General features: G+C 38.4%; 1 protein-coding gene and 1 non-coding gene across 2 annotated transcripts; one reads left to right on the top strand and one right to left on the bottom strand.

The window, feature by feature from the left end:
• Positions 1-8940: 8940 nt before the first annotated feature.
• On the bottom strand, positions 8941-9047 carry LOC140840326 (small nucleolar RNA R71). Its single transcript, XR_012119912.1, has one exon. It is a non-coding gene; the product is annotated as a small nucleolar RNA R71 (small nucleolar RNA).
• A 15082-nt stretch (positions 9048-24129) lies between these two features.
• Positions 24130-25336, top strand: LOC140839082 (uncharacterized). Its single transcript, XM_073205715.1, has 2 exons — positions 24130-24468; positions 24560-25336. The coding sequence occupies exons 1-2, from the start codon at positions 24130-24132 to the stop codon at positions 25334-25336; spliced, it is 1116 nt and encodes a 371-aa protein (XP_073061816.1).
• Positions 25337-26748: the final 1412 nt, after the last annotated feature.

Genomic DNA, 26748 nt, shown 5'->3' on the forward strand with positions numbered 1-26748 from the left:
CATATCTGGTCTGAATCTCACTATCTTGTGGAAAAAATCAACTGTAGCTCTGTACTTGGTCAGCATATCAATACCGATAATACAATCGAAATCGGACAACCCAAGTACGATGCAATCTAATTCAATCTCATGCCCGTCATACTGTAGTACACAATGCTTAACAGAATTTACGGATATCAAACCTATCCCCAAAGGCGAAGAGACAGACACTACAGTAGCTAAAGACTCTACAGGCAATGCATGACTTAATGCAAATCGTTCAGAAATAAATGTATGTGAAGCACCGGTATCAATCAATACATAAGCAGAGTAACCACATAAAGAACAGTTACCTGCCACAACGTCATCTGGTGCTTCCTGGGCCTGCTCCTCTGTCAAAGAGAATACTCTGGCCTGCTGTCTAGGAGGCTGGCTAACAGTCTGGCTACCTCCTGACCTCTGCTGTGACTGAGATGGCGCTGGCTGGAATGTGTGAACAGCAGCTGATCGTCACTCAGTCTGTGTTGCTGATCCCGATGACTCGGCTCCCTGAGATCTTTGAGAACCTCTCTGTGGACACACTTTAGCAAAGTGTCCCGGCTGTTTACAAATGTTGCAACTACCAGTCACTCCCTGACATTGCTCAGTTGCATGTCTTCCTCCGCAAGTCCTACAATAAACTCCAGTGTAACTCTGGCTCAGTCTGGAACCACCGGAGCTGGAAGAACTACTGCCAGATTTCTTGAATTGCTTTCCCCTGGCTTTCAAAATTCTTTCTTCCCTCCACTCCTGCTGCCACCCTCAAATATGGGAGGTGGTTGCTGTGGTCTTGGTGCTGGAAGCACAAATGAAGCCCCTTCCTGTCTCATCAGACCTGCTTCTGCTCCCTTAGCTCTGTTCAGGGCGTCAGTAAAATTATTCGGTCGCCCTCTGTTCACCAATGTGAAATGTTCACCAATGTGAAAATGTCGGGGTTCAAGCCATTGATGAACTGGTCAGCAGTAGCTTCCTCACTGTCAGCCACATGTGGAGCAAATTTCAACAAGGTGGAGAACTTTGACACGTACTCTTCTATGTTCATATGTCCTTGCTTTAAATTGGCAAATTCCGCCCCCTTGTCTTTTCTATACGACACTGGAAAGAATCGTTGATAAAATTCAGTTTTAAATATATTCCAGGTAATAGTCGTACCTCTATAATCCATGGCTCTCTTTCTCGTAATCCACCAGTCCTTTGCAACATCGTGTAACTGGTGTCCAATCAATTTCACTTTCCTCTCATCTGTATACTCCAAGGATTCGAACGGCATCTCAATATCATCAAGCCAACTCTCGCACTCCACAGCGTTCTCTGTTCCTTTCAAAGTCGGCGGATGAAATGACTGAAATCGTTTCAGTAACGTTTCCATTGGAGTCGGGGTGACATCCATTGGAGGATTTGATGTACTTCCCTGTTCTGTTACTCGTCTCGGAGGCATATCTGATAACCAAATAAATTAGAAACAAATACCACAATTCTGTTTCAATCCCCCTCTGATCATCTTACTACTGATCTAGAATCGGTGCTGATCCAGTTTTAATAAAACATATTACTATATCAAATCAGATAAAGAAGTAACATGTATTAAAGCAGTAAGGCATGCTAGCATTCAAGAAATAAAACACGTTCTATCCCGCTCACTAGCCTCTTCTATCTCAATTTAAAGGATCTATCGCTCTGATACCACCTGTTGCGGGGACCCGGACTCTAATCATCTTCTTAATCGTCATTGGGACTAATTCAATCAATTAAAATAAACAGGGTCTAATTTATTTTTTTTAAATGCGGAAGGTAATGGAATTATTCTATTATACAAACCCGTACAATAATACAACTCCTGTATAGCATGCATATAGCTCAAAACTAGGTTCAACTACTATGATCAAGTAATAAAACCTATCTATATCAAAGTCCGGAATCACCACTCTAATCTCGATCTTTCTTCACCCTCTGTGACCCTGAACCTGTCCCACCTGTTGCCATGCACACATACAAACAAGACAACAGCCGGATAACTCCGATGAGATATAAATATCCCAGTATAAACAATGTATTAATGCAATCATATAAAACATATATAAAAGCATAAACAATTATTAAAACATGTATCCAATCTGACTACATGAACAAATACGAATCTGTATTTAAGTCAATGACTTGTTATCTTATCTTATCTTATTTCTAACCTAGGGATCCCAATCTAATTTAGACTTGGGTATGCTGTATCGAATGTCTACAATAGACGTCGATCTACATCTAAGTTCATCGATACACCGTAAGTCTAGAGTATTCGCGGTTCTGACAAAGACTCAGCGGTTCTGCCCTAGCTAGGCTGATCTGCCCTAGACTCAAACTCTGGCTCTGCTATAATTCAATAGACTAAACATATCAATCTGATAATCTGCAAATATCAATGCAATAAAATAAAGTATGTGATTTTGGAAAACTCAAGTCAAACCTAACTCGAGTTGTGCAATCCCGAATCAACATTTATTTATATTTTTCTTGCTGTCGCTCTGATACAATCGAAGTCTTGAATCAAAGTCTGTCGCTGTTCGATCTGGCAATGACAATATCAATATTCTGTATCAATATTCTATTTAATTCAAGACCTCTCTGTCTTATCAAATTCTGACGATACAACAGTACAATCTTGCGATACCGGTAATACCATATCAGTCTATACCAATTCCATTAACTTAAAACCAACCACCGTACAAATCTGACATCACATCTCAGTCAATTTAACTCTGAAATTCATAACAATTCCATATTCAATATGTTTCTTAATCTGATTTCGATTCTACGCTGTCTAACATGTCAAGAACAACATATATGACGTGTATTCAATTCCAGCAACATCATATTTTGAAAACATGTCAAAACGTAATAAAACTTACGTCCTGTAATAGCCTGCGTTGCTAGGAACACAGTACCGAAGTCGGAATTAAAATCTAATTGACATATTTCTCACAAAAGGCGTAAGGATTTTCAACACTTTCACAGCAACTTCTCTCGATTATTTCTGATGGTTTCTGACGAATTATACTTGATATGGATATATATATATATTTATATATATATATATATATATATATATATATATATATATATATATATATATATTGCATGCAACTTGCTACGTGTCAATCTTAAAATTCGTCCAAAGACTCTCGCGCATATGTGCGTACTGTCTTCGCGCATATGCGCGAGACCTATTATCTCGGTGCGTAGCTTCACGGAGACTCGCGCATATGCGCGACACATCTTGGCGCATATGCGCGAGGCCTTTGCTCAAAATTGCCCACTCTCGGGTTGTCTCGCGCATGTGTGCGAATCCAAGTCGTGCATGTGCGCCAACCTTTCTGGACCTCTCGCGCATGTGCGCGCATATAGTCGCGCATGTGCGCCGATGCTATTGTCCTCGCACATCAATTTTCACACGCGATCTCATTTCGTGTTTCGGTTAGCCTTTTCCTAATCGTCTCGATTAGAAATTAATAATCGTAATTTAATACGATATAAAATCTTGGGCATTACAATTTTCCACCCCATTTTAATATGCATAAAATCGGCCATCCCTTGTTAGATTTAAAAATAGTTGTCAACTCTCCATTTTTGATATCTTTCCTTATCCCTTCATGGAAGAATAATTCCTTCATTTTAAATCCTCAATAATTATTAAGTAAGCAATTTTCCTACCCATTTTTGAAGCAAGAATTCGACCACCTCTTGATAAGATTTAATATTGATTGACAACTCACCATGTGATTCATTTCCTTGATCTTTTCTTGGTAGATAATTTTCCCCACCTTTTAATCATCAACAATTAAACAATTTTCTACCTTGTACCTAGACTAGATTAGGCCATCACCCCCTCAATTATCCTTCAAAATCCTATGATGTCAAACCATTCCCTTATCTAACAAATTCTAGGATAGAAAGATCGATCATGCCATTTAATCTCCAATTATCTTGCAACCTTCCCATTTATTTTCCTAGCCTTCTCCCCCACTTCATATTCTCGAAATTTCAATTTCTTTCAGCAAGAAAAATCGTGAGAGGCTAGAGGAAAAATAAGAGAGAGAAACAAGCTAGAAAAGAGAACTTCGTCTCCGCCGCGCCGCGTCGTAGTATTGATTTGTTTTCGTTTCAAACAAATCCAAGCCATGTTTATATTATCTTTTGCTCTTCAATCAAGTCAAATACATACTTTTAAACCAAATTATGTTCATATTTTATGCAGCAAAACCGAAATTCTGTCAAGCAATTTTCGAAACATTGTACAGAATTTTTCGGCTCTTCACTTGTGCACCTTACGGTTTTGATGTTTTGTGGTTGAAGGGTTGGCTCGATTTCCAGGGGCTCAAGGCTGCACCTAGGATGGTTATAGAGTGTGATAGGACCAGATTCGTCCATTGGTTCGAGTTCATTCGCTACAGAAACACGCAAATGACAACAACTTCCCCCCTAGTGCAGCTTGAGTCTCGATTTTCTGGTGTTGGATGTCTAAGTTGAGGTTCGAATCTTGGTTATCTTTTGGGCCTGTAACCATGGTTAGAACCTTCCCTTAGAATGTCTAGGACGTGACCAAGATGACCTTTCATGGCTTGGTTCAAAATTCCATCGGTTTTAAAAATAAACAATACAAGTGCCCCCTTCGAACCCTTTTCTTTTTCTGCATGTGTAGTTTGGGTTTTGAGGTTGGTGTGGATCTTGGTTGGCTTTTTAGCCCTTATCCATGGTTCATACAATACCTCATGATGTCTAGATCATGCCATGGTCGATCACATGGCCGCTGGAATGATCCATGACAGCAAAACAAGCAACACCCCCACGCGTGCCATGTGTGTCTTGTGTGGAACTTCAGATTTGTCGTTGGTGTTGGTGTGGATTGTGGTTGGATTAGGCACTTAGCCATGGTTCAAACTACACCTTAGTATGTTGGGAAGAGGCTCTGGTCGGCGGTTCAAGCCCCCATGGCCAATAGCCTCATAAACGAAGAAAGAAAGCACAACAGATGCTGCTGTATTTTTGACAGCAACTTTGCCTTCGGTTCAAAGGCTCGTTCGAGTTCTTGGTTGGCTTTTAGCCTATGGCCTCGGACTGGAAAATACCTCATTGAGTTAGGAAGGTCATGTTTTTGGCCGTTTGTGATTTGGTTAAGTTTAGAGGTCGTACGAGAATTTACAGGTGAATTGTGCCAAAGTGACTCTCCGTGCACAATTTTTGTGTATTACAGCCCTTGGTATTTATTTTCTATCATTTTAGGTGTATTTTAATCATGACTATATGATGGTTCAATATTGGTTCGGGTTGGTAAGGAGTCATGGTTATAAATTAAGTTGTTGGTCTAGTTGGCCCCTTTTTGGGTTCAATTACGAAGTTTTGGTCAAGTTAAGTTATTTGCATGTTCTCATGTTAGGATTAGGATGCAGCGAGCCTGGGAACAATCCAACTCAATTGGTAAAATAAAACAGGATAATAATTATATTACGTGCATAAATTATAATAGTTTATTTTGAGATTTATGCGATAAAACTTGTGGCACTTCATGCTCATGGGATTGCAGCTTATGGGATTATTACTTCATCCGGTGTCTAATGATCGGTTCATGTTCATGTATGGGTAGATATCCAGTCCAAGGGCTGTGATGATCTCTACCGCCCAGTATACTGGGGTTTAGTCTGATCAGATGTTTCAGTTCATGTTATGGGCCACTTACGTAGAACATAATCTCAACAGAAAATTATGATATGCTATTTTATGACAGGGCTCTATTGAGCAAACATTTTACGTACGATTTTTCAGTTATGCACGTATTTATAATTATTCATGACACGATTTTCACGTTACGCTTTACGATATGATATCTTTGCATGGCATGAAATTTTACGATATATTTACTTGTTATTCATGATATATGCATGATGAGTCTTTAGACTCACTAGAATTGATTGTTGTAGGTACTGATGAGGTCGAGGCCGAGGGCGGGGACCAGTGAGCTAGCTTGGGTCGGCAGTAGTAAGAACCTGAGGACCATCATTTACCATTTTTATGTTCAAACTCATTTTATGACGATGAATTATTTTAAGTTGTTGTTTTGAAACAGATATTTAGTTCTTCTGCTATTTTGACATTTAAACTTTTATTCCACTGTTACATTAAACATTAAAACTTTTATTCAGTTTATTTTATGAATGAGGCAAGTTATTTACTTTTAAAGGAAAATTTTAAATTATTCCGCAAATTTTCAAATACGAAATACGGGCCTCTACAGTTGGTATCAGAGCCTATGTTCTTGTAAAGGGTTGTACTACTACTGATCTCGAGAAGCTCACGAAGTCACGTCTTCGTTCTGTAAGTTTTACGTTTACGCATTTCGTTTAAAGCATGAAATATTTTAACAGCATTTTTTCATGAAATATTTTATGTCTAGATTATGATTATGCATTATTTATTTAAATTTAAAGAAATAATAGAGATTATGCATGTTAGTTACGTATGGGTTATGTATGGAACAGTATGCCTCCTAGACGTATTCTTGAGCGCATGAGAGGTGATGAACCTCGCCATGAGGACGGCGAGAATCAGAGGCAGGAGAGGAATGTACTTCCACCCCCTACACCAGACATGAATGCCCAGATGTTAGCTGGGATGACGCAGTTCTTTGCACAGTTTGCGGGGAACAATGCTGTGGCAACCAGGCCGGCAGGGCCCGAGGCTATCTATGAGCGGTTCATGAAGATGAGGCCAAAAGAGTTCTCAGGGACGACAGATCCCATGATTGCCGAGGGTTGGATTAAGTCCCTCGAGGTTATCTTCGAGTTCATGGAGCTTAAAGACGAAGATAGGGTTCGTTGTGCTACCTATATATTTGGAAGGGTGATAGGACTCGTTTTTACGTGTTTTTAGTGTTGGTTTTGAGTCGCATTCATGCATCATATTAGTTTGTATTAGTTTAATTTTGTTTTTTTTAGCATTATTTATCATGTGATTGATCTCGTGTAATTTGTGGTTATTTTGTAGGAATTGAACCAAAAAGTGGGAGATAATTTGTCAAAATATCGAAGAGGATTCGCTAGGGCGGTCAAAAGTGACCGCCCCAGCGAGCATTTTGGTCTGGCCGAGGATTTTATGCGCAAGTGTCTCGCTATGGCGGTCAAAAGTGACCGCCCCAGCGAACCCAGGGACATTCTCGAGGAAGTTTATGCGAGGACCTCTCGCTAGGGCGGTCAAAATATACCGCCCTAGCGAGAAGCGAGATTCGAGAAGATTTGTTTCCAACTTTTTATGGACTCTATCCCACACCAAAACCTAAGACACAGGATCAGCCACCTTTTGTCAGACTTTTTATCAGATTTTTCATCATTTTTTCTTGAAGGAGAGGCTAGAGAAAGGAGATTTCGAAGACCTCGAGATTTCCACGCGTCGTGGCCGTCATCCATCGTCATCTTTAGTATTTTCATTATTCAGTATTTTATTTCTTACATTGATTGTTGGTTTTTATCATGAGTTTCAGTAGCTAAACTCTAGATTTGTTGGGATTTGAGGGGATCCTACCCCGTACTCGGTGTTTAACATTATTTCTCGACGTTTTTATTAGTTATTTGTTTATGCTATTGTTCTTTCTTGTTTCAATCGAAGCCTAGCTAACTTCCTTTGATTACTTCATGTTGTTGATGATTTCGATTGAACAATTAACAATAGGATCAAATAGTATAAACCACGGATTTACAATTTTAGTAGATATACGGAATTGGGTACATGTCGATAGTGATAGTTCACCCGGATGAAAGCTAGTGGATTCCATAGAATGTAATGCAATCTTGAACTGTTAAATAATTGAGGACACTTGAGTACTGCATGTTTATGATTAATATTAATATAGCTAGACAAAGTATATTAATTAGTCTAGGGAATTCCGTCGAATGCACGAGTAAAAGTCGAGTGTGATTATTTAAACACGAGTAGTAGGTGAACTGCAAATTCCCAACAAATTCATTTCTCAATTGATTTAATCCAAATTAATCATTGCTTTCTTGAATACGTTTTCTTTGCATTTTAATTATTTTAGTTGTTTAATTTACATTAGATTAATCATCAACTCATTTTATCGTTGCTAAAGAAATTTTACTTGAAAATAAAAATAGTGTAACGCAGTCCTTGTGGAACGATACTCGTATTCACTTACGTTTATTATAACTTGACTATCATGCACTTGCGATATTTAAATCGAGCTTTCATTTATAAAATAAATTTTGGGACTATTCACTTTGCAAGTTTTGCTCGATCAAGTTTTTGGCGCCGTTGCCAGGGACTGTTGATTCACAATATTTTTTATTTTTCATTTAAATTCTTTAGTATTATTTATTTTATTGTTATTTGATACTCTCATTGTGTTGCAGATTTTTCTTGTGGTGCATGCGAAGATCACTCGAGTTTAAGCTTGAGCCTTTTGACCCCGAGATTGAACGCACAGCTAGACGTCGACTACAGCAGCAAAGAGCGAAGGAAAGAATGGAAGACGAGCAACACAGAGAGGAGCCAAGGCGTATACCGATGATGGATTATGCACAGCCGTCTCTTGATAGAGCACGTCCAAGAATCGTAAGACCAGTCATCCGAGCTAATCAGTTTGAGATCAAGCCAGCTATCATTCAGATGATTCAGAACACTGTCCAATTTGGGGGAAGTGCACTTGACGACCCTAATTCTCATATAGCTGACTTTCTTGAAATTTGTGATACTTTTAAGTTTAATGGCGTGTCTGATGATGCTGTTCGTTTGCGTTTATTTCCATTTTCACTGAGAGATAAAGCTAAATCGTGGTTAAACTGTTTGCCTGTAGGGTCTATTACTACATGGGAGGATATGGCAAAGGTATTCCTGATCAAGTACTTTCCTCCGTCGAAGACTATGAAGCTTAAAGCCGACATTACTACTTTTGCTCAAAATGAGCAAGAGTCACTTTACGAGGCATGGGAGCGCTACAAAGACTTGTTGAGGAGATGTCCACACCATGAGCTGCCTCTTGGGTTAGTTGTTCAAACTTTCTACTACGGTCTGCTTACTCCTAACCGTACTATGATAGATGCTGCTGCCTGTGGTAACTTACTGAGAAAAACGGCTGAGGAAGGATATGAGTTATTGGAGGAGATGGTTGCTAGTAGCTATCATCCTCAGTCTGATAGGCAGAGACGAGGTGCTGGAGTTAATCAAGTTAATGATTTGTCGGCGGTTTCAGCACAGTTAGAGGCTTTGAATAGAAAGATTGATGGGATGAGCATGAGTGGGTCGGCTATGCGTCTGCAAGAAATTTTCTGTGATAAGTGTGGGGGTGAGCATGACGTGCAGGATTGCCAAGACGGCAATCCATTCTATGTGCTTGAGGGAGCACCGGTAAAACAAGTGGGATTCCAGAACCGTCCTAGAAATGACCCTTATTCGAACACATATAATCCGGGATGGAGGAATCACCCAAACTTTTCATGGGGAGGTCAAAACAACCAAAATCGCCAACAAAGAGGTCCACCGTATGGGATGCACCAATGATTCAAGCCAGAACCGCCTCGGGAGGAGAAGTCCAATTTAGAGCAAATGATGACTAAATTTATTTCTGCAACAGAGACGAGATTTCAGAACCAAGATGCATCCATAAAGGGGTTAGAGAATCAAATTGGACAATTGGATAAGTTGATTGCTAATAGGGAGCAAGGAGCTTTGCCAAGCAACACGGAAACTAACCCAAGAGAACATGTGAAGGCTTTGGAATTGCGTAGTGGAAAAGCACTCGAGTCTAATGAGGAAAAGACCAAGCACGGTGAGGATGAGGTGGAAAATCGAGGAGGTAAGTCTTCTAACTCTACATCTACACCTATTGCATAGAATAAAATTTTTATCCCTCCACCTTTTCCTGCAGCAATGAAGAAAGCTAAATTAGATGCACAATTTGGTAAATTTCTTGAGATATTTAAAAAATTGCATATTAACATTCCTTTTGCTGATGCTTTATTAAATATGCCAAGTTATGCAAAATTCTTGAAAGATATCTTAGCAAATAAGCGGAAGCTAGAAGATCATATGACGGTGAATTTGACTGAAAATTGCTCCGCTTTAGTTCAAAACAAGATGCCTCCTAAGCAAAAAGATCCAGGGAGTTTCTCTATACCTTGCATTATTGGTGACATTAATTTTCATAAAGCTCTATGTGATCTTGGTGCGAGTATTAATCTGATGCCTTTTTCTGTGTTTACGAGACTGGGATTAGGTGAACCCAAGCCAACTAGGATGTCGTTGCAGCTGGCTGACAGATCTGTCAAGTATCCACGTGGGATTATCGAAGATGTTTTGGTGAAAGTGGATAAGTTTATTTTTCCTGCAGATTTTGTGGTACTTGACATGGAGGAAGATTTAGAGATGCCTTTAATCCTAGGGAGACCGTTTCTGGCTACAGGGAAAGCACTGATTGATGTTGAAGAGAGGAAATTGAGACTGAGAGTTGGAGAAGAAGAAATTATTTTTGATGTCTTCAATACTCTCAAGCACACAATGCACAATGATAGTTGTTTTCGTATTGATGTTTTGGATTCTCTCGTTTGTGATTTTATGCAGGATGGATTGAAAGAACCATTGGAGGCCACTCTCACTACTGAAAAGCAGGAGGATGAGCTAGACGAGGAAAAGATGGAGATGGTAGCCCACTTGAATGCCATTCCACCTTGGAGAAAGCAAGTGAGGCTGAGACTAGAGGAATTAGGAGACAGAAAAGATTTAATGCCTCAAAAGTCAAGCCTAGAGGAGCCACCTACTGTGGAGCTCAAACCACTACCTCCACATCTCAAGTACGTATATTTAGGAGAAAATAATAAATTGTCTGTTATTATTTCCTCTTCTTTGACAGATGATATGGAGAGTAAGCTCTTGGGAGTCCTCAAGGAGCATAAAAGAGCATTCGCTTGGAAGGTTTCAGACATAAAAGGGATATGTCCTTCGATCTGCATGCACAAAATTCTGATGGAAGATAAATACTCACCTCTAGCACAACCACAAAGGAGACTCAATCCAAAGATGCAAGAGGTAGTAAAAGCTGAAACAATTAAACTTCTGGATGCAGGTATTATCTATCCTATCTCTGATAGTGCGTGGGTAAGTCCTGTACAATGTGTGCCTAAAAAGGGTGAGATCACTGTTATTACTAATGAAAAAAATGATTTGATTCCCACTAGAACTGTTACGGGTTGGCGTGTGTGCATAGATTATAGGAAATTGAATGATGCAACCCGTAAAGATCACTTTCCCTTGCCATTTATCGATCAAATGATTGAACGATTAGAAGGTCATGAATTTTATTTCTTTTTAGATGGATATTCGGGATACAATCAAATCACAATTGCACCTGAGGACCAAGAGAAAACTACTTTCACTTGCCCTTATGGTACATTTGCGTTTAGGCGTATGCCCTTTGGTTTATGCAATGCACCTGCAACATTTCAAAGATGCATGACCGCTATCTTTCATGACATGATTGAAAATTTCCTTGAAATTTTTATGGATGATTTCTCTATTTTTGGCTCCTCATTTAATGAATGTTTAGAGAATCTGAACTTGGTGTTAATTAGATGTGAAGAGAGCAATTTGGTGTTAAATTGGGAGAAGTGTCATTTTATGGTTCAAGAGGGGATTGTGTTAGGACACAAGGTATCAGAGAATGTAATTGAGGTCGACAAGGCCAAGGTGGAAGTAATCAAAAACCTACCACCACCTTCATCAATAAAAGGAGTTAGAAGTTTCCTAGGGCATGCTGGTTTTTATAGGCGTTTTATTAAAGATTTTTCTAAAATTGCTAAACCTTTATCCTTTTTGTTGATGAAAGATGTTGAATTTAATTTTGATTCAACTTGTCTGCATGCATTCGAGATACTCAAGGAAATCTTGGTGACAGCACCTGTTTTGACTGTCCCTGATTGGGAGTTACCGTTTGGGGTGATGTGCGATGCTAGTGATACAGCTGTTGGTGCGGTGCTGGGTCAAAGGAAGAACAAGGTATTTCATACCATCTACTATGCAAGTAAGACTTTAAATGATGCTCAATTGAATTACACTACTACTGAAAAGGAATTACTTGCTATAGTATTTGCTTTCGACAAATTTGATTCATACCTTGTTCTGTCTAAAGTAAATGTGTATACAGATCATTCTGCCCTAAAATACTTGCTTGCTAAGAAAGATGCGAAACCTAGGTTAATTAGGTGGATTTTATTATTGCAAGAATTTGATCTCGAGATTCAAGATAAAAAAGTGTGGAAAATGTAGTTGCTGATCATCTGTCTAGGCTTGATCATGTTGGAATTAAAGGTCAGTGACGATGATATAGATGACTGGTTTCCTGATGAACAATTGCTTGAGATGAAACATTGTCCATGGTATGCAAATTTCGCTAATTTTCTTGTCACAAGCACACCTCCACCAAACCTATCGTTTCACCAACGAAAGAAATTCTTTTCTGACGTGAAATACTATTTTTGGGAGGAACCGTTTTTGTTTAAAATTTGTGCAGATTCCATGATAAGACGGTGTGTTGCGGAGGAAGAGTTTGATCAAATTCTCAACCATTGCCATGACCGTGAGGTAGGTGGTCATTTCGGACCAATAAGGACGGCATCCAAGGTACTTGAATGTGGCTTTTATTGGCCAACTCTCTTTAAAGATGCTCGTTCTTATGTGCTACATTGTGATAAATGCCAGAGTACAGGTAACATCTCTAACCGTCACGAAATGTATTTAAATAATATCATTTAGTGTGAGGTTTTTGATGTGTGGGGGATAGACTTTATGGGACCGTTTCCTAGTTCTTTCACGAAAAAATACATCTTGGTTGCGGTGGATTATGTGTCTAAGTGGGTAAAGGCGGAAGCATATGCCACTAATGATGCTCAAGTGGTCCTAAAATTTTTAAAGAAAAACATTTTTAACCGATTTGGAACACCACGAGCAATCATTAGTGATGGTGGCACGCATTTTTGCAACAAACTATTTGAAAAACTTTTGAGCAAATATGGTGTCACACATAAGATATCTACCCCCCTATAACCCCCAGACGAGTGGTCAAGTGGAAGTGTCGAACCGAGAGATAAAGCGAATTTTGGAGAAAGTGGTAGGTGTCAATAGGAAAGATTGTTCGGTGAGGTTAGACGATGCTCTGTGGGCATATAGGACTGCTTTTAAAACACCTATAGGCACTACACCATATAGGCTTTTGTTTGGTAAAGCATGTCATCTACCTGTAGAGTTAGAGCATCGGGCATATTGGGCAACAAAAGCATTAAACTTTAACTTTATTGATGCAGGTGAACGTCGTTTGCTTCAACTAGATCAGTTGGAGGAATTCCGGAATCTGGCCTATGATCTAGCACTGTCATACAAAGAAGAGACAAAGAAGGCTCATGATAGGAGGATCATCGCAAGAGAATTCAAAGAAGGTGAAAACGTCCTTCTCTACAACTCCCAGTGGCGACTATTTCCCGGAAAACTGAAGTCGCGATGGTCCGGTCCATTCGTGATTTCGAAAGTATACCCATCGGGAGCGGTAGAGTTGGAAGATGGGAAGGATGGGACATTTACGGTCAATGCCCAGCGCCTTAAGCACTACATGGGTGGCACAATCGAGCCACAACTTGGAATCACCCGGTTCCAAGACATGCCGAACTGAGACGGACCGACAGTCAAGCTCTCGACTATATATTGAGAACTACTTTTCTTCCCCTTCCCTTGCATTTGATTTAATTTTTGTTTCGTATCGATTGGTTTATTTTCTCGTGCTCTTGTTTAGTTTTATATTTATAAAAAAAAACAAAGATATTTTGGTGTGCACAGCCGTGAAGCTTCCGCCCGGGCAGGAATTTATATCCGCCCGGGCGCAATTTTTTTAAAATCCATGCCGTTAAGCTTCCGCCCGGGCGGAAGCTTACATCCACCCGAGCGCGTACTTTTCAAAAAAAAAAATTCGAGGAACATCCGCCCAGGAGGAAACTTATATCCTCCCGGGTGGATCGCGCAGATTTAAAGTCTGCTACATCTTTTCTCCTCTCCCCACTCAAAACCCTCGCCCCCCTTTCCGAATTTTTCGCCCCCACTCTCTCAATCTCACTCAATTTATCTCTTCTCACAAAATTTCAGGTACAATCGTGCACCCTCACCTTCCCCGAGTGTCAAGACGCGATTTTTCCAGTCAAGAACTCAACTCTCCGGCGAACCCAAGCGATTTCTGGCCGCCGTCACCTCTTTTCTGGCCGCCCCTTCCGTTCCCGACCGCCACTAAGTTCCGGAAAACATCGCCCGACTACGGACTACTTGCGCTCTTCTCCAATCTTCCAAAATGACACCAAAAAGTCTAAGGTAACTCATGGTGCTTCTAGTTCTCGATCCACTCCATCTATGTTTGTGAATGAAAAAGCTAGGGAAAGATTTGAACATGCTAGACTACATAGGAAACCAATCCCTGAGCGTGGATTTAGATCGTCTATTATCAATCATTTTTCGGAGTGCCAAGTAGAAGGAAGAGGGTGGAATGTTTTTTTTGCACAACCGAATGCAGCAGTGGTTCCGGTTGTGCGTGAATTTTATACCAATGCTCCGGAGAGGAATGAGTATAAGGCATTTGTGAGGGGACAGCTAGTCCCGTATGATTCCAAGACGATCAATGAAATGTTGGGTTTACCGTCGGTGGACCATTCGGTGTTTCAAGCGTGGGTGCTTAACCCGGATTATGATTTGATCATTCGCACAATCTGTTATCCAGGCACCACGTGGAAACAACCGGGGACTTATACGATCTTTCTTGAAAAATTTTTGAAAGTGGAGGAGGCATTGTGGTATGCATTCTTGTCTAAGAGATTGATGCCGGTCGGCCATACGAGTGATGTGCAGCGTGAGCGGGCGGTTGTTCTTTATGCCATCTGTACTGGGATGGTGATTGATGTGGGCAAGCTCATTTTCGGACAGCTTAACATGTGTATTAATAGCAGCAATTTGGATTTTTTACTTCCCGACGATAGTGACTGAGCTGTGTGCCCGAGCGGGGGTGACATTCGCAGATGATGATGAGTGGTTACCGCCGATGAGAGCCATTGATGAGGCTCTTTATAAATCCAAGAGGGAGAAAAGACAGGCTGAGCTGCCCGAGGAGGTATTTTTCGATTATGGGAGAGCAGCTCAACCACCTCCGGCCTTAGGACATGCACCACCACCTCCGCAGCCACGCCGCCGTGCCATGCGAGATCACGTCGACGAATTGGGCGCTTGGGCCATTTATCAGACTCAGTACCAGGCCGTTAATCAGGCTCACATTTAGAACATCGAATATTTGTTGCAGAGGATCTCAACTCATTTGGGCATCGACACTTCCGGACGGCCACCTACACCCGCATACCTACTACCCTTCCATTTTCAGTACAATTATCCTATGCCCCCAGCAGCTGAAGAGGGAGTTCCACCGCCAGATAATGAGGATGAGGATGATTTCTGATCAGGGGAGTTTACTGTTTCCCCTTTCTTTTTATTTTGCATATTCTGTCTTTGCATTTACATTCATTAGTTGTTATGTTTTTAGTGTTTGTTTCGTTTTGTGCAATGAGGGCATTTCACAACTCTAGTATGAGGGGGGTAGGTTTTTAGTATTGCTTGTTTTGAGTTGGTTGTTTTTAGTTCGTTATAGTATTGCATGTTTGGTGTCGTCTATGGTGAGAAGACATAGTTTATGAGCCAATGATGATGTTGAATTGACAGTATACAAAAGTATTTATTGGGTCACGTCATGAATGCTACTCTTGATTGTTAAAGCATGAATTTTGGTACAAAGTTTGAACTTTTTGAGCACATATGTGTGGGGACTAGAATTTTGTAGGAATAATGGTGAAATTTGAAGGTTTTGTGTGGTTAACTTGAAAGGCATCATTTATGAGTTGATTTAGCATGTAAACCCGTGAGAATAAGTCACTAATTGGGACCTTGAATGAGAACATTTGATTTGCCTTGAACTTTACATATACTACCCCTAACCAGCTGTAATTCAAAGTTATATATTCTTAGCCTAGGGAGTACATGTGTGAAAATTGTGCATCTTAAAAAAAAAAAGGGAGATGTAAGGTGAACCATGTGAAAATTGTACATGTAAGGGAAATTGTACATGTGTGAAAATTGTGCATCTCGTGTGTTTTGTGGTTATTTTGTAGGAATTGAACCAAAAAGTGGGAGATAATTTGTCAAAATATCGAAGAGGATTCTCTAGGGCGGTCAAAAGTGACCGCCCCAGCGAGCATTTTGGTCTGGCCGAGGATTTTATGCTCAAGTGTCTCGCTAGGGCGGTCAAAAGTGACCGCCCCAGCGAACCTAGGGACATGCTCGAGGAAGTTTATGCGAGGACCTCTCGCTAGGGCGGTCAAAATATACCGCCCTAGCGAGAAGCGAGATTCGAGAAGATTTGTTTCCAACTTTTTATAGACTCTATCCTACACCAAAACCTAAGACACGAGATCAGCCGCCTTTTGTCAGACTTTTTATCAGATTTTTCATCATTTTTTCTTGAAGGAGAGGCTAGAGAAAGGAGATTTCGAAGACCTCGAGATTTCCACGCGTCGTGGCCGTCATCCATCGTCATCTTTAGTATTTTCATTATTCAGTATTTTATTTCTTACATTGATTGTTGGTTTTTATCATGAGTTTCAGTAGCTAAACTCTAGATTTGTTGGGATTTGAGGGGATCCTACCCCGTACTCGGTGTTTAACATTATTTCTCGACGTTTTTATTAGTGATTTGTTTATGCTATTGTTCTTTCTTGTTTCAATCAAAGCCTAGCTTACTTCCTTTGATTACTTCATGTTGTTGATGATTTCGATAGAACAATTAACAATAGGATCAAATAGTATAAACCACGGATTTACAATTTTAGTAGATATACGGAATTAGGTACGTGTCGATAGTGATAGTTCACCCGGATGAAAACTAGTGGATTCCATAGAATGTAATGCAATCTTGAACTGTTAAATAATTGAGGACACTTGAGTACTGCATGTTTATGATTAGTATTAATAAAGCTCGACAGAGTATATTAATTAGTCTAGGGAATTCCGTCGAATGCACGAGTAAAATTCGAGTGTGATTATTTAAACACGAGTGGTAGGTGAACTGCAAATTCCCAACAAATTCATTTCTCAATTGATTTAATCCAAATTAATCATTGCTTTCTTGAATACGTTTTCTTTGCATTTTAATTATTTTAGTTGTTTAATTTACATTAGATTAATCATCAACTCATTTTATCGTTGCTAAAGAAATTTTACTTGAAAATAAAAATAGTGTAATGCAGTCCTTGTGGAACGATACTCGTATTCACTTACGTTTATTATAACTTTACTATCACGCACTTGCGATATTTAAATCGAGCTTTCATTTATAAAATAAATTTTGGGACTATTCACTGTGCAAGTTTTGCTCGATCAAAGGGACGCCCGCTTATGGTGGGAAGGAGCATCCGTAGCCCTGAACTTGGCTACTTTGAGCTGGACGCGCTTCACCGAGGTATTCTACTCGAAATATTTTACTGACGAGTTGCATGCCAGGTTGAACAGATATTTCATGACCCTGAGGCAGGGAGATATGACTGTTACGGAGTTCATCCGTAAGTTTGAGAGGGATTTCCTTTTTGTGCCCCTAATTGCCAATGATGCGGGACCCAAGTTGAGACAGTTTCTGGATGGTCTACGGCCGATCTTGCGCCGTGACGTTAGGGTGGCTGGCCCTACTACCTATGACGTCGTTGTCTCCAGAGCTCTAGTTGCAGAGCAGGAACTGATTGATATAGAGAGAGACCGCCAGGGCAAGTGACCAGTCTAAGTGCCACACCGCCCTCCTCCTCAGCAGCAGCCACAGAGTAAGATGCCTTTCCACGGCCCACCCAAGAACAGAGGACAGCAGCAGCAGTGGGGAGGCGCAGTCCCGAGGACTTTGAGCACCCAGTCTGTCCTATGTGCACAAGCCGCCATGCTGGAGCGTGTATGTATGGTTCAGGGAAGTGTTATAGTCCAGGCCACAGTCTGTCCTATGTGCACACCCTTGTTAGCCCCATTCTTTTTATCAACTCCTTGATCAAAAATGTCAGAACTTATTTCTGATTGCACCTATCAGATCATGGTAAGAGTATCCAGTATCATCACCCCATGATCCCCTATGTATCACTGATAGTGCACACAAGAACCTTAAGTCATGGTTAGCGTACATTATGGTCCCTTAAACTCATATATCTCGATTGAATCTACAACCATTAGTATATCGACAGTTGCATATTAATTTGATAACTATGCGATTTATCTTTGAGTACTAATAATGACATGATATGTGCAACTAAGAAAACACATTTCTTTAAAGCACATTTCTTGCTCTTCCCAGAAACTCCTTGCACTATTAACACATTAGATCACATAAGATATTTTTACCCGTAGACAAACTGTGAATCTCCGAATACAATACATTTGCTCATATGTATTTCAAAACTACACCAAACCTCGCCAACTGATGACCTCAATAAAGTCGGTAAAACGGATCAAAGTGCATCCTAGTACGTATAGCTCCTGTATTGTAGAACCCGTTAAACCAGACTACGTATAAGTCATGCATAATTTCTAGTATTTAAATAAAAAAAATGATTTCTTTATTTTTTTAAGGCATTTTAAAGTTATTTAGTCTTGATTATTTATTTTAAATTGCATGAGTATAGTTTTATCGTTTCAGTTAAATAAGCGAGGCCGAACTGGAGTTGGAGTAATGAGATAAATTTTAATAATGAGAAAATATTCCTAGACTTAATTTAAGATAAAGAATAATTTATTTTAATGTAAAAGAATGCTTAGGAATTTAATTAATTAATTGAAGTTAGTAGTAAATATGTGATCAATTGAGATAAGCTAATCTAGGCTTATTTTATTTAATAAATATAACTTAACATATTAGTAATTTACTTTAAGGAATTGTCCATGCATGTAAGATAATTACTATCCTAAACTAATTAATTATTTAATTCACTAAAATACTTAATGGGTTGATAAAACTTTAAAGATTTAAAATACAAGATTTAGCAACATTTTCCACCCCATTTTGTTAAGCATAAAATCGGCCATCCCTTGTTAGATTTAAAAATAGTTGGTAACTCTCCATTTTTGATATCTTTCCTTATCCCTTCATGGTAGAATAATTCCCTCATTTTAAATCCTCAATAATTATTATTTAAGCAATTTTCCTATCCATTTTTGAAGCATGAATTCGGCCACCTCTTGATAAGATTTAATATTGATTGACAACTCACCGTGTGATTCATTTCCTTGATCTTTTCTTGGTAGATAATTTCCCCCACATTTAATCATCAACAATTAAACAATTAATCAATTTTCTACCTTGTACCTAGACTAGATTTCGGCCATCACCCCCTCAATTATCCCTCAAAATCCTATGATATCAAACCATTCCCTTATCTAACAAATTCTAGGATAGAAAGATTGATCATGCCATTTAATCTCCAATTATCTTGCAACCTTCCCATTTATTTTCCTAGCCTTCTCCCCCACTCCATATTCTCGAAATTTCAGACTCTTTCAGCAAGAAAAATCGTGAGATGCTAGAGGAAAAATAAGAGAGAAAAACAAGCTAGAAAAGAGAACTCCGTCTCCGCCGCGCCGTGTCGTCGTATTGATTCGTTTTCATTTCAAACAAATCCAAGGCATGTTAATACTATAATTTGCTCTTAAATCAAGTCATATACATACTTTTAAACCACATTATGTTCATATTTCATGAAGCAAAACCAAAATTATGTCAAGCAATTTTCGAAACATTGTACAGAATTTTTCGGCTCTTCACTTGTGCACCTTACGGTTTTGATGTTTTGTGGTTTTAGGGTTGGCTCGATTTCCATGGGCTCAAGGCTGCACCTAGGATTGTTATAGAGTGTGTTAGGACGAGATTCGTCCATTGGTTTGAGTTCATTCGCTACAGAAACACGCAAATGACAGCAACTCTCCCCCTAGTGCAGTTTGAGTCTCGATTTTCTGGTGTTGGATGTCTAAGTTGTGGTTCGAATCTTGGTTAGCTTTTGGGCCTGTAAATATGGTTATAACCCTCCCTTAGCATGTCTAGGACGTGACCAAGATGACCTTTTATGGCTTGGTTCACGATCCCATCGGTTTTAAAAATAAACAATACAAGTGCCCCCTTCGAACCCTTTTCTTTTTATGCATGTGTAGTTTCGGTTTTGAGGTTGGTGTGGATCTTGGTTGGCTTTTTAGCCCTTATCCATGGTTCACACAATGCCTCATGATGTCTAGATCATGCCATGGTCGATCACATGGCCAGTGGAATGATCCATGACAGAAAAACAAGCAACACCCCCACGCGTGCCATGTGTGTCTCGGGTGGAACTTCAGATTTGTCGTAGGTGTTGGTGTGCATTGTGGTTTGCTTAGGCCCTTAGCCATGGTTCAAACCACACATTAGGATGTTGATAAGGCTCTGGTTGGCGGTTCAAGCCTCAATGGCCAATAGCCTCATAAACGAAGCAATAAAGCACAACAGCTGCTGCTGTATTTTTGACAGCAACTTTGCCTTCGGTTCAGAGGCTCGTTCGAGTTCTTGGTTGGCTTTTTGCCTATAGACTTGGACTGAACAATACCTCTTTGAGTTAGGAAGGTCATGTTTTTGGCCGTTCGTGATTTGGTTAAGTTTAGAGGTTGTACGAGAATTTACGGTGCAATGTGCCAAAGTAACTCTCGAAAGAGCGTTTCATGATTTTGGCCTCCATGCACAATTTTCGTGTATTACAGCCCTTGGTACTTATTTTCTATCATTTTAGGTGTATTTTAATCATGACTAAATGATGGTTAGATGTTGATTCGGATTGGTACGAAGTCATGGTTAGAAATTAAGTTGTTGGTCTAGTTGGCCCCGTTTTTGGGTTCAATTACGAAGTTTTGGTCAAGTTAAGTTATTTGCATGTTCTCATGTTAGGATTAGGATGCAGCGAGCCTGGGAACGATCCAACTCAATTGGTAAAATAAAAAATGATAATAATTATATTTTGTGCATAAATGATAAAAGTTTATTTTGAGATTTATGCGATATGACTTGTGGTCACTTCACGCTCATGGGATTGCAGCTTATGGGATTATTACTTCATCCGGTGGCTACTGACCGGTTCATGTTGATGTATGGGTAGATATCCAATCAAAGGGCAGTGATGATCTCTACCGTCCAGTATACTGTGGTTTAGTCTGATCAGACGATTCAGTTCATGTTATGGGCCACTTGCGTAGAACATAATCTCAACAGAAAATTATGATATGCTATTTTATGACAGGGTTCTATTGAGCAAACATTTTACGTACGATTTTTCAGTTATGCACGTATTTATAATTATTCATGACACGATTTTCACGTTACGCTTTACGATATGATATCTTTGCATGGCATGAAATTTTACGATATATTTACTTGTTATTCATATATATGCATGCTGAGTCTTTAGACTCATGAGACTTGATTGTTGTAGGTACTGATGAGGTTGAGGCCGAGGGCGAGGGCCAGTGAGCTAGCTTGGGTCGGCAGTAGTAGGAACCTGATGACCTCACTTTTATCATTTACCATTTTTATGTTCAAACTCATTTTATCACGATGAATTATTTTAAGTTGTTGTTTTGAAACAGATATTTACTTCCTCTGCTATTTTGAAATTTAAACTTTTATTCCGCTGTTACATTATACATTAAAATTTTTATTCAGTTTATTTTATGAATGAGGCAAGTTATTTACTTTTAAAGGAAAATTTTAAATTGTTCCGTAAATTTTCAAATACGAAATACGGGCCTCTACATGTATTTTCTTGGGTCAAAGGACTAATGGTGTACAATCATAACCGCAGACTATTCCACTTGATAAGTGTGAACCACTTGGACAGTTTGAGAGAGGATTGTTCAGTGCATCATTATATGATCAGCTATTTGTATGAATGGACATTTCCATGCCCTTGCCAATAAAATATAGCGTTTACATCACATATGATAGTCTCAAACTCAAGCAACCTTTATCCTTATTTTAGGCGGCTGATTCGACTATGAACCTGTTTAGAATATACAGTACACTTCTTAATGAGTTTCATGATCTTATATTGAGAGGTAGACCTCATTGTACCTATTGTATATTCAAATACATTATCTATGCAGCTTGCATGGATATACAGATAAAACATAATGTCATAATTGAACAAAATCGTAAAATATTGTAAAATAAATATTGTTTTACATTAGAGTCAATAAAAGCCCAAGTCACAAGTTGGCTTGTTGAACACCTACTCTAACAATTTATATCCATGCTCTGTTCTCATTAGCTTCCCATTGAATTTGATTTTAATATTCGGAGAGATGTGCTATGAATATTTTGGAAATTAGAATATTACCATGGATATAATTTTAAGAATTTCGTCCTGTAGGTAAAATGTATAAAGCCATATTATTGCTAGGAGAAAATATGATGACTTCATTATTCTATTTGTGCCATTAAATATAAAATATGAGGGTATGAGTGGTTTAATTTTTGATATACAATAAAGACTCATCACAAATTACAAAAATTATTTATTAATAAAAAAAATATCTTTTATAACTACCATTAACCAATAAAATATTTCCTTGTATTTATCGTTAAATCTATCGAATCACCTATTATATATAAAAAAATATTTTTAACGTTTATAATTTCGGTATAATCTCTATATCTATACAGTAAAATTATCTAACAGAAAAAATATTATAGTACGGATGATAAATAAACAATTTGAAATATAAATGTACATGGATTGGGTGAAAATAGGATTTTCTACATGAAGGTCCATATCTAATATGGCAACCCATTAAATTTGGGAAAATAAAAATATATGATCAATTTTAAATTTAATTAAATAAAAGGGATTTTGATTTTTTGAAATCGAGAAAAGGGAATTGGCTGCTGTTAATTAGGTGAGTTCATTTATTAGATCGTTAATTAGTTAGTTAGATTTTACTTTTTCAAAAAATATTTTTTAATTGATATCGTTCCCTCCCCGAGGTTTTATTTAGTCCCGTTATTTTTGTGTTCTACACGCCAAAATAATAAAAAATCATTTGAAAATTTGAAGATTTGCAGAGAAGTAAGTACTTGAATGTTGTATTTGTTTCAGTTTAATTCTGGTTGTTTTTTGTTAGAATTTTTATGAGTGGAGTTTGTGTGAGCATTTACAGTGCAACGTAGTATGAATTGATTGTGTGGGTTGAGCAGATGAATGAAGTGTGCTGGTGTGAGTCGAGCATGATCATATTTGCTAGTTAGTGTGTTGGTGAACACGTGTGGGTGTCTATAGGTGGGTCGAGGTTCACTTGTGGGTCGAGGTGCACACCTCGACCCACACACACCTTGACCCATAGTTGTGAATAGTGGGTTGAGCTCTTCACACCTCGTGTGTGGGTCGAGATGCACGTCACACTTGACTCGACCCATGTGTGAAGAGTGGGTCGAGCTGTTCGCACCTCGTGTGTGTGGGTCGAGTGATGTGTTGTTGGAGTGATGTGTTGGTTGAGTAATGTGTGGTTCGAGAATATTATTTTAAAATAAATAATATTGTTTATAATATAATATTCTTATCTATGTTTTTTAGGTTATTTCAACATTTATTCTCTTCGAGTACAATGGTGAATGGGAAATTAAAGAAGATAATATATTTAAATAGCGTTCATGACCGAGTGTTAAGTGAGGTAGCTATTCCTTTGGATTCTGATATTTGTTCTATGGAATATAGAGAAAGTGAGATATACAGAATTATGAATCTAAGTGGCACAAAAAAATTGAAATTAAGTTATCTTCCTGATGTGAAGCATTGCGATATTCGTCCAATTTATATTGAGGATGATAATGATTTGAAAGCATACTTATATTTTTTATGTGCAAAATAAAGACCTGTACTTCATGTCGAATTTGAACTCACTGTTGTTACTCTTGATATTGTTGAAAGTGAAAATATCATGTCACGGGATTTAAATATGACTTATTTGGATTATGAGTATGTCTATGATGAAACAAATAAGTATGATCATTATTTTGATAGAAATTTTGTCTCAAATGACCACTTTACCAATAATGATGTATTAGAAGATATAAACACTTCAATTGAAAATATAGAAGAGAATGATGTGAGAAGCACAGAAAATGATTGGGAGGATATAGATGCAGTACATGTGGATGATAATGATCTCAACATCCACCACATCAGTGTAGCTCATGATACTGAGACTCATGTTCAAGCAGATACATATTCATTTACCGATGGTTCATGCTTATTTATTGGTAAAATATTTTCAAGCAAAACTGAAGTGAAGAAAGTGCTATCCAAAATTGCTTTGAACTCGTCTTTTGAGTTTGAAATTGTCAAATCTTCTCGAAATATCTATTTGATTTGTTGTGTGAATAAAGGTTGCAATTGGAATTTGGACTTCAAACCAGGAGAACTCAACAGATTTTTTGATTCGTACATACTGCAACACACACAATTGTGACTTGACTGTAATGCGTAAAAGGCATCGACAAGCCAGTTCATATGTCGTTTGTGATATGTTATTAGAGAACTTTCGAGAACAACAAAAAACACCTCAACCAAAATCTATTATGACCATGATGCGGAATAAGGGGGTTCACATTACCTATTACAAAGCCTTGAAAGGCAAACAACTTGCTCATGATATCTTCAGCGGTGATCCTGAAAAATGTTTTGGTCTTTTACCTTCATATTTGAAAATGGTCGACAGAATAAACCCTTGTAGTATAATAGATTTAGTAGTAGACGAGTATAATAGATTCAAGTATTTGTTTTTAGCATATGGCGTATGTGCAAGAGGATATAGATGCATGAGAGAAGTTGTATCTATGGATGAAACATGGTTGAAAGGAAAGTACGACGATACTTTACTTGTGGCCTCAGCACAAGATGAAGATTTTCATCCATATCTTTTGGCTTGGGCTCTTCTTGATGTAGAATCCATTGCTTCATGGAGTTGGTTTTTGATGAAGCTCTTGGAAGTAGTGGTTGATGAGGAAGAGTTGGCGATTATCTTAGACAAACATCCGGGCATCATTGTTGCAGTTGCGGACGTTTACAAAAATGCACATCATGGTCATTGTATATGGCACTTTTCACAAAATATGAAATTCGTTGCCAAAAGAAGAGTTGTATCGAAATGTTTATGCGGTTAAGAAAAATTTACAAGCAAATCGACTTTGACTTGGAGTATGAAAATTTTAAGAAAATATATCCCGATGGTGCAAAGTTTTTGGATGAAAGTGATTCATTGGATCGACGGACTCGAGCATATAGCCCAAGATCTCGGTATAACATTATGACAACGAATGATGTTGAATCAATTAATGTAAGAATGCGTGAAGAAAGACAACTTCCAATCATTGCACTACTAAATTCTTTGCAGACATTGACTACATCTTGGTTTTCAAGGTATCGAAATGCATCCATCGCATCAACAACAAATTTCACTCTAACCATTGAGTCGATTCTGTGTGAAAGGTTTAATATTGGTCGGAGACATCAATTTTATGAGCTGGGCCGCCTTGAGTTCGATGTTGGATTTGGAATCAAATAGATGTACCTGTAGATAATTTGATATTGACAAGATTCCATGTTCTCATGCAATTGCAGCGAGTTACTTTTGTGATGTTAATTTTTATTCCTTGTTCTTAGAGTATTATTATGTTATGATATGGTCTTTAGCCTATTCTGAGCCCATTTATCATGTTCTGAATCAGAACGAGTGACCACTTGATGATATATTAGTACTGCCACCTGTGATCAAGAAAAGACGTGGAAGAAAAAAAAACGATTTCTATCTGTAAGAGAATTTGGTAGAAGATAGGATTGAATGATATGTAATTTGTTTGAATTTAAAGACAATCGATTTGATTTTATTAATATGTAATGTGTTTGTGGTGAATTTTAGCTTTGGGTCGAGAGGATGGTGAGTGGGTCGAGTGGACAATATTGTAATGTGTGCGGTAGAATTTTAAGTTTGGGTTGAGTGGGTGGTAAATTGTTCGATTTTGGGACGAGTGGTGGTGTTCGGGTTTGGTTTAGAGTTTTTTTTAGGGTTTAGGGTTTGGGTCGATTTTGGGTCGGCTTGCATCAAGTGGGTAGAGGGATTTTGAGTTTTGATCATTTTATAGTATATAACTCACTTTATATATGATTAGAATGCAAATATATATAAAAAATTTATTTGTGTAAACATTTAAATATGATTTATATATTATAATTTGAGTATGTTAGTTAAAAAATCTATAACAATAGTAGAAGAATGTATCTCTTGTTATAACAATGTGGGTTGAATTTATACTCGACTTAAATTTTTAACAAATTTTATAATTCCACTAAAATTCTTTTCATAACAATAGAACCTAAAAAATTCACAACAAATTTCATTAGATGTTCACTTGAATATTTATCGAAGCATATGAAATTAATATTTATTGTATATCAATGGGTCGAGCATATTACTCGTGCACGAACATGGGTCGAGCCTTACTCTCGACCCACTAGACCCAATCGAGTGGGTCCAGGGTAAGGCTCGACCCATGTTCGTGCACGAGTAGGTCGAGCC

Source organism: Primulina eburnea, chromosome 8 (assembly GCF_022965805.1).
Source record: "Primulina eburnea isolate SZY01 chromosome 8, ASM2296580v1, whole genome shotgun sequence".
Classification (NCBI taxonomy): Eukaryota; Viridiplantae; Streptophyta; class Magnoliopsida; order Lamiales; family Gesneriaceae; genus Primulina; species Primulina eburnea.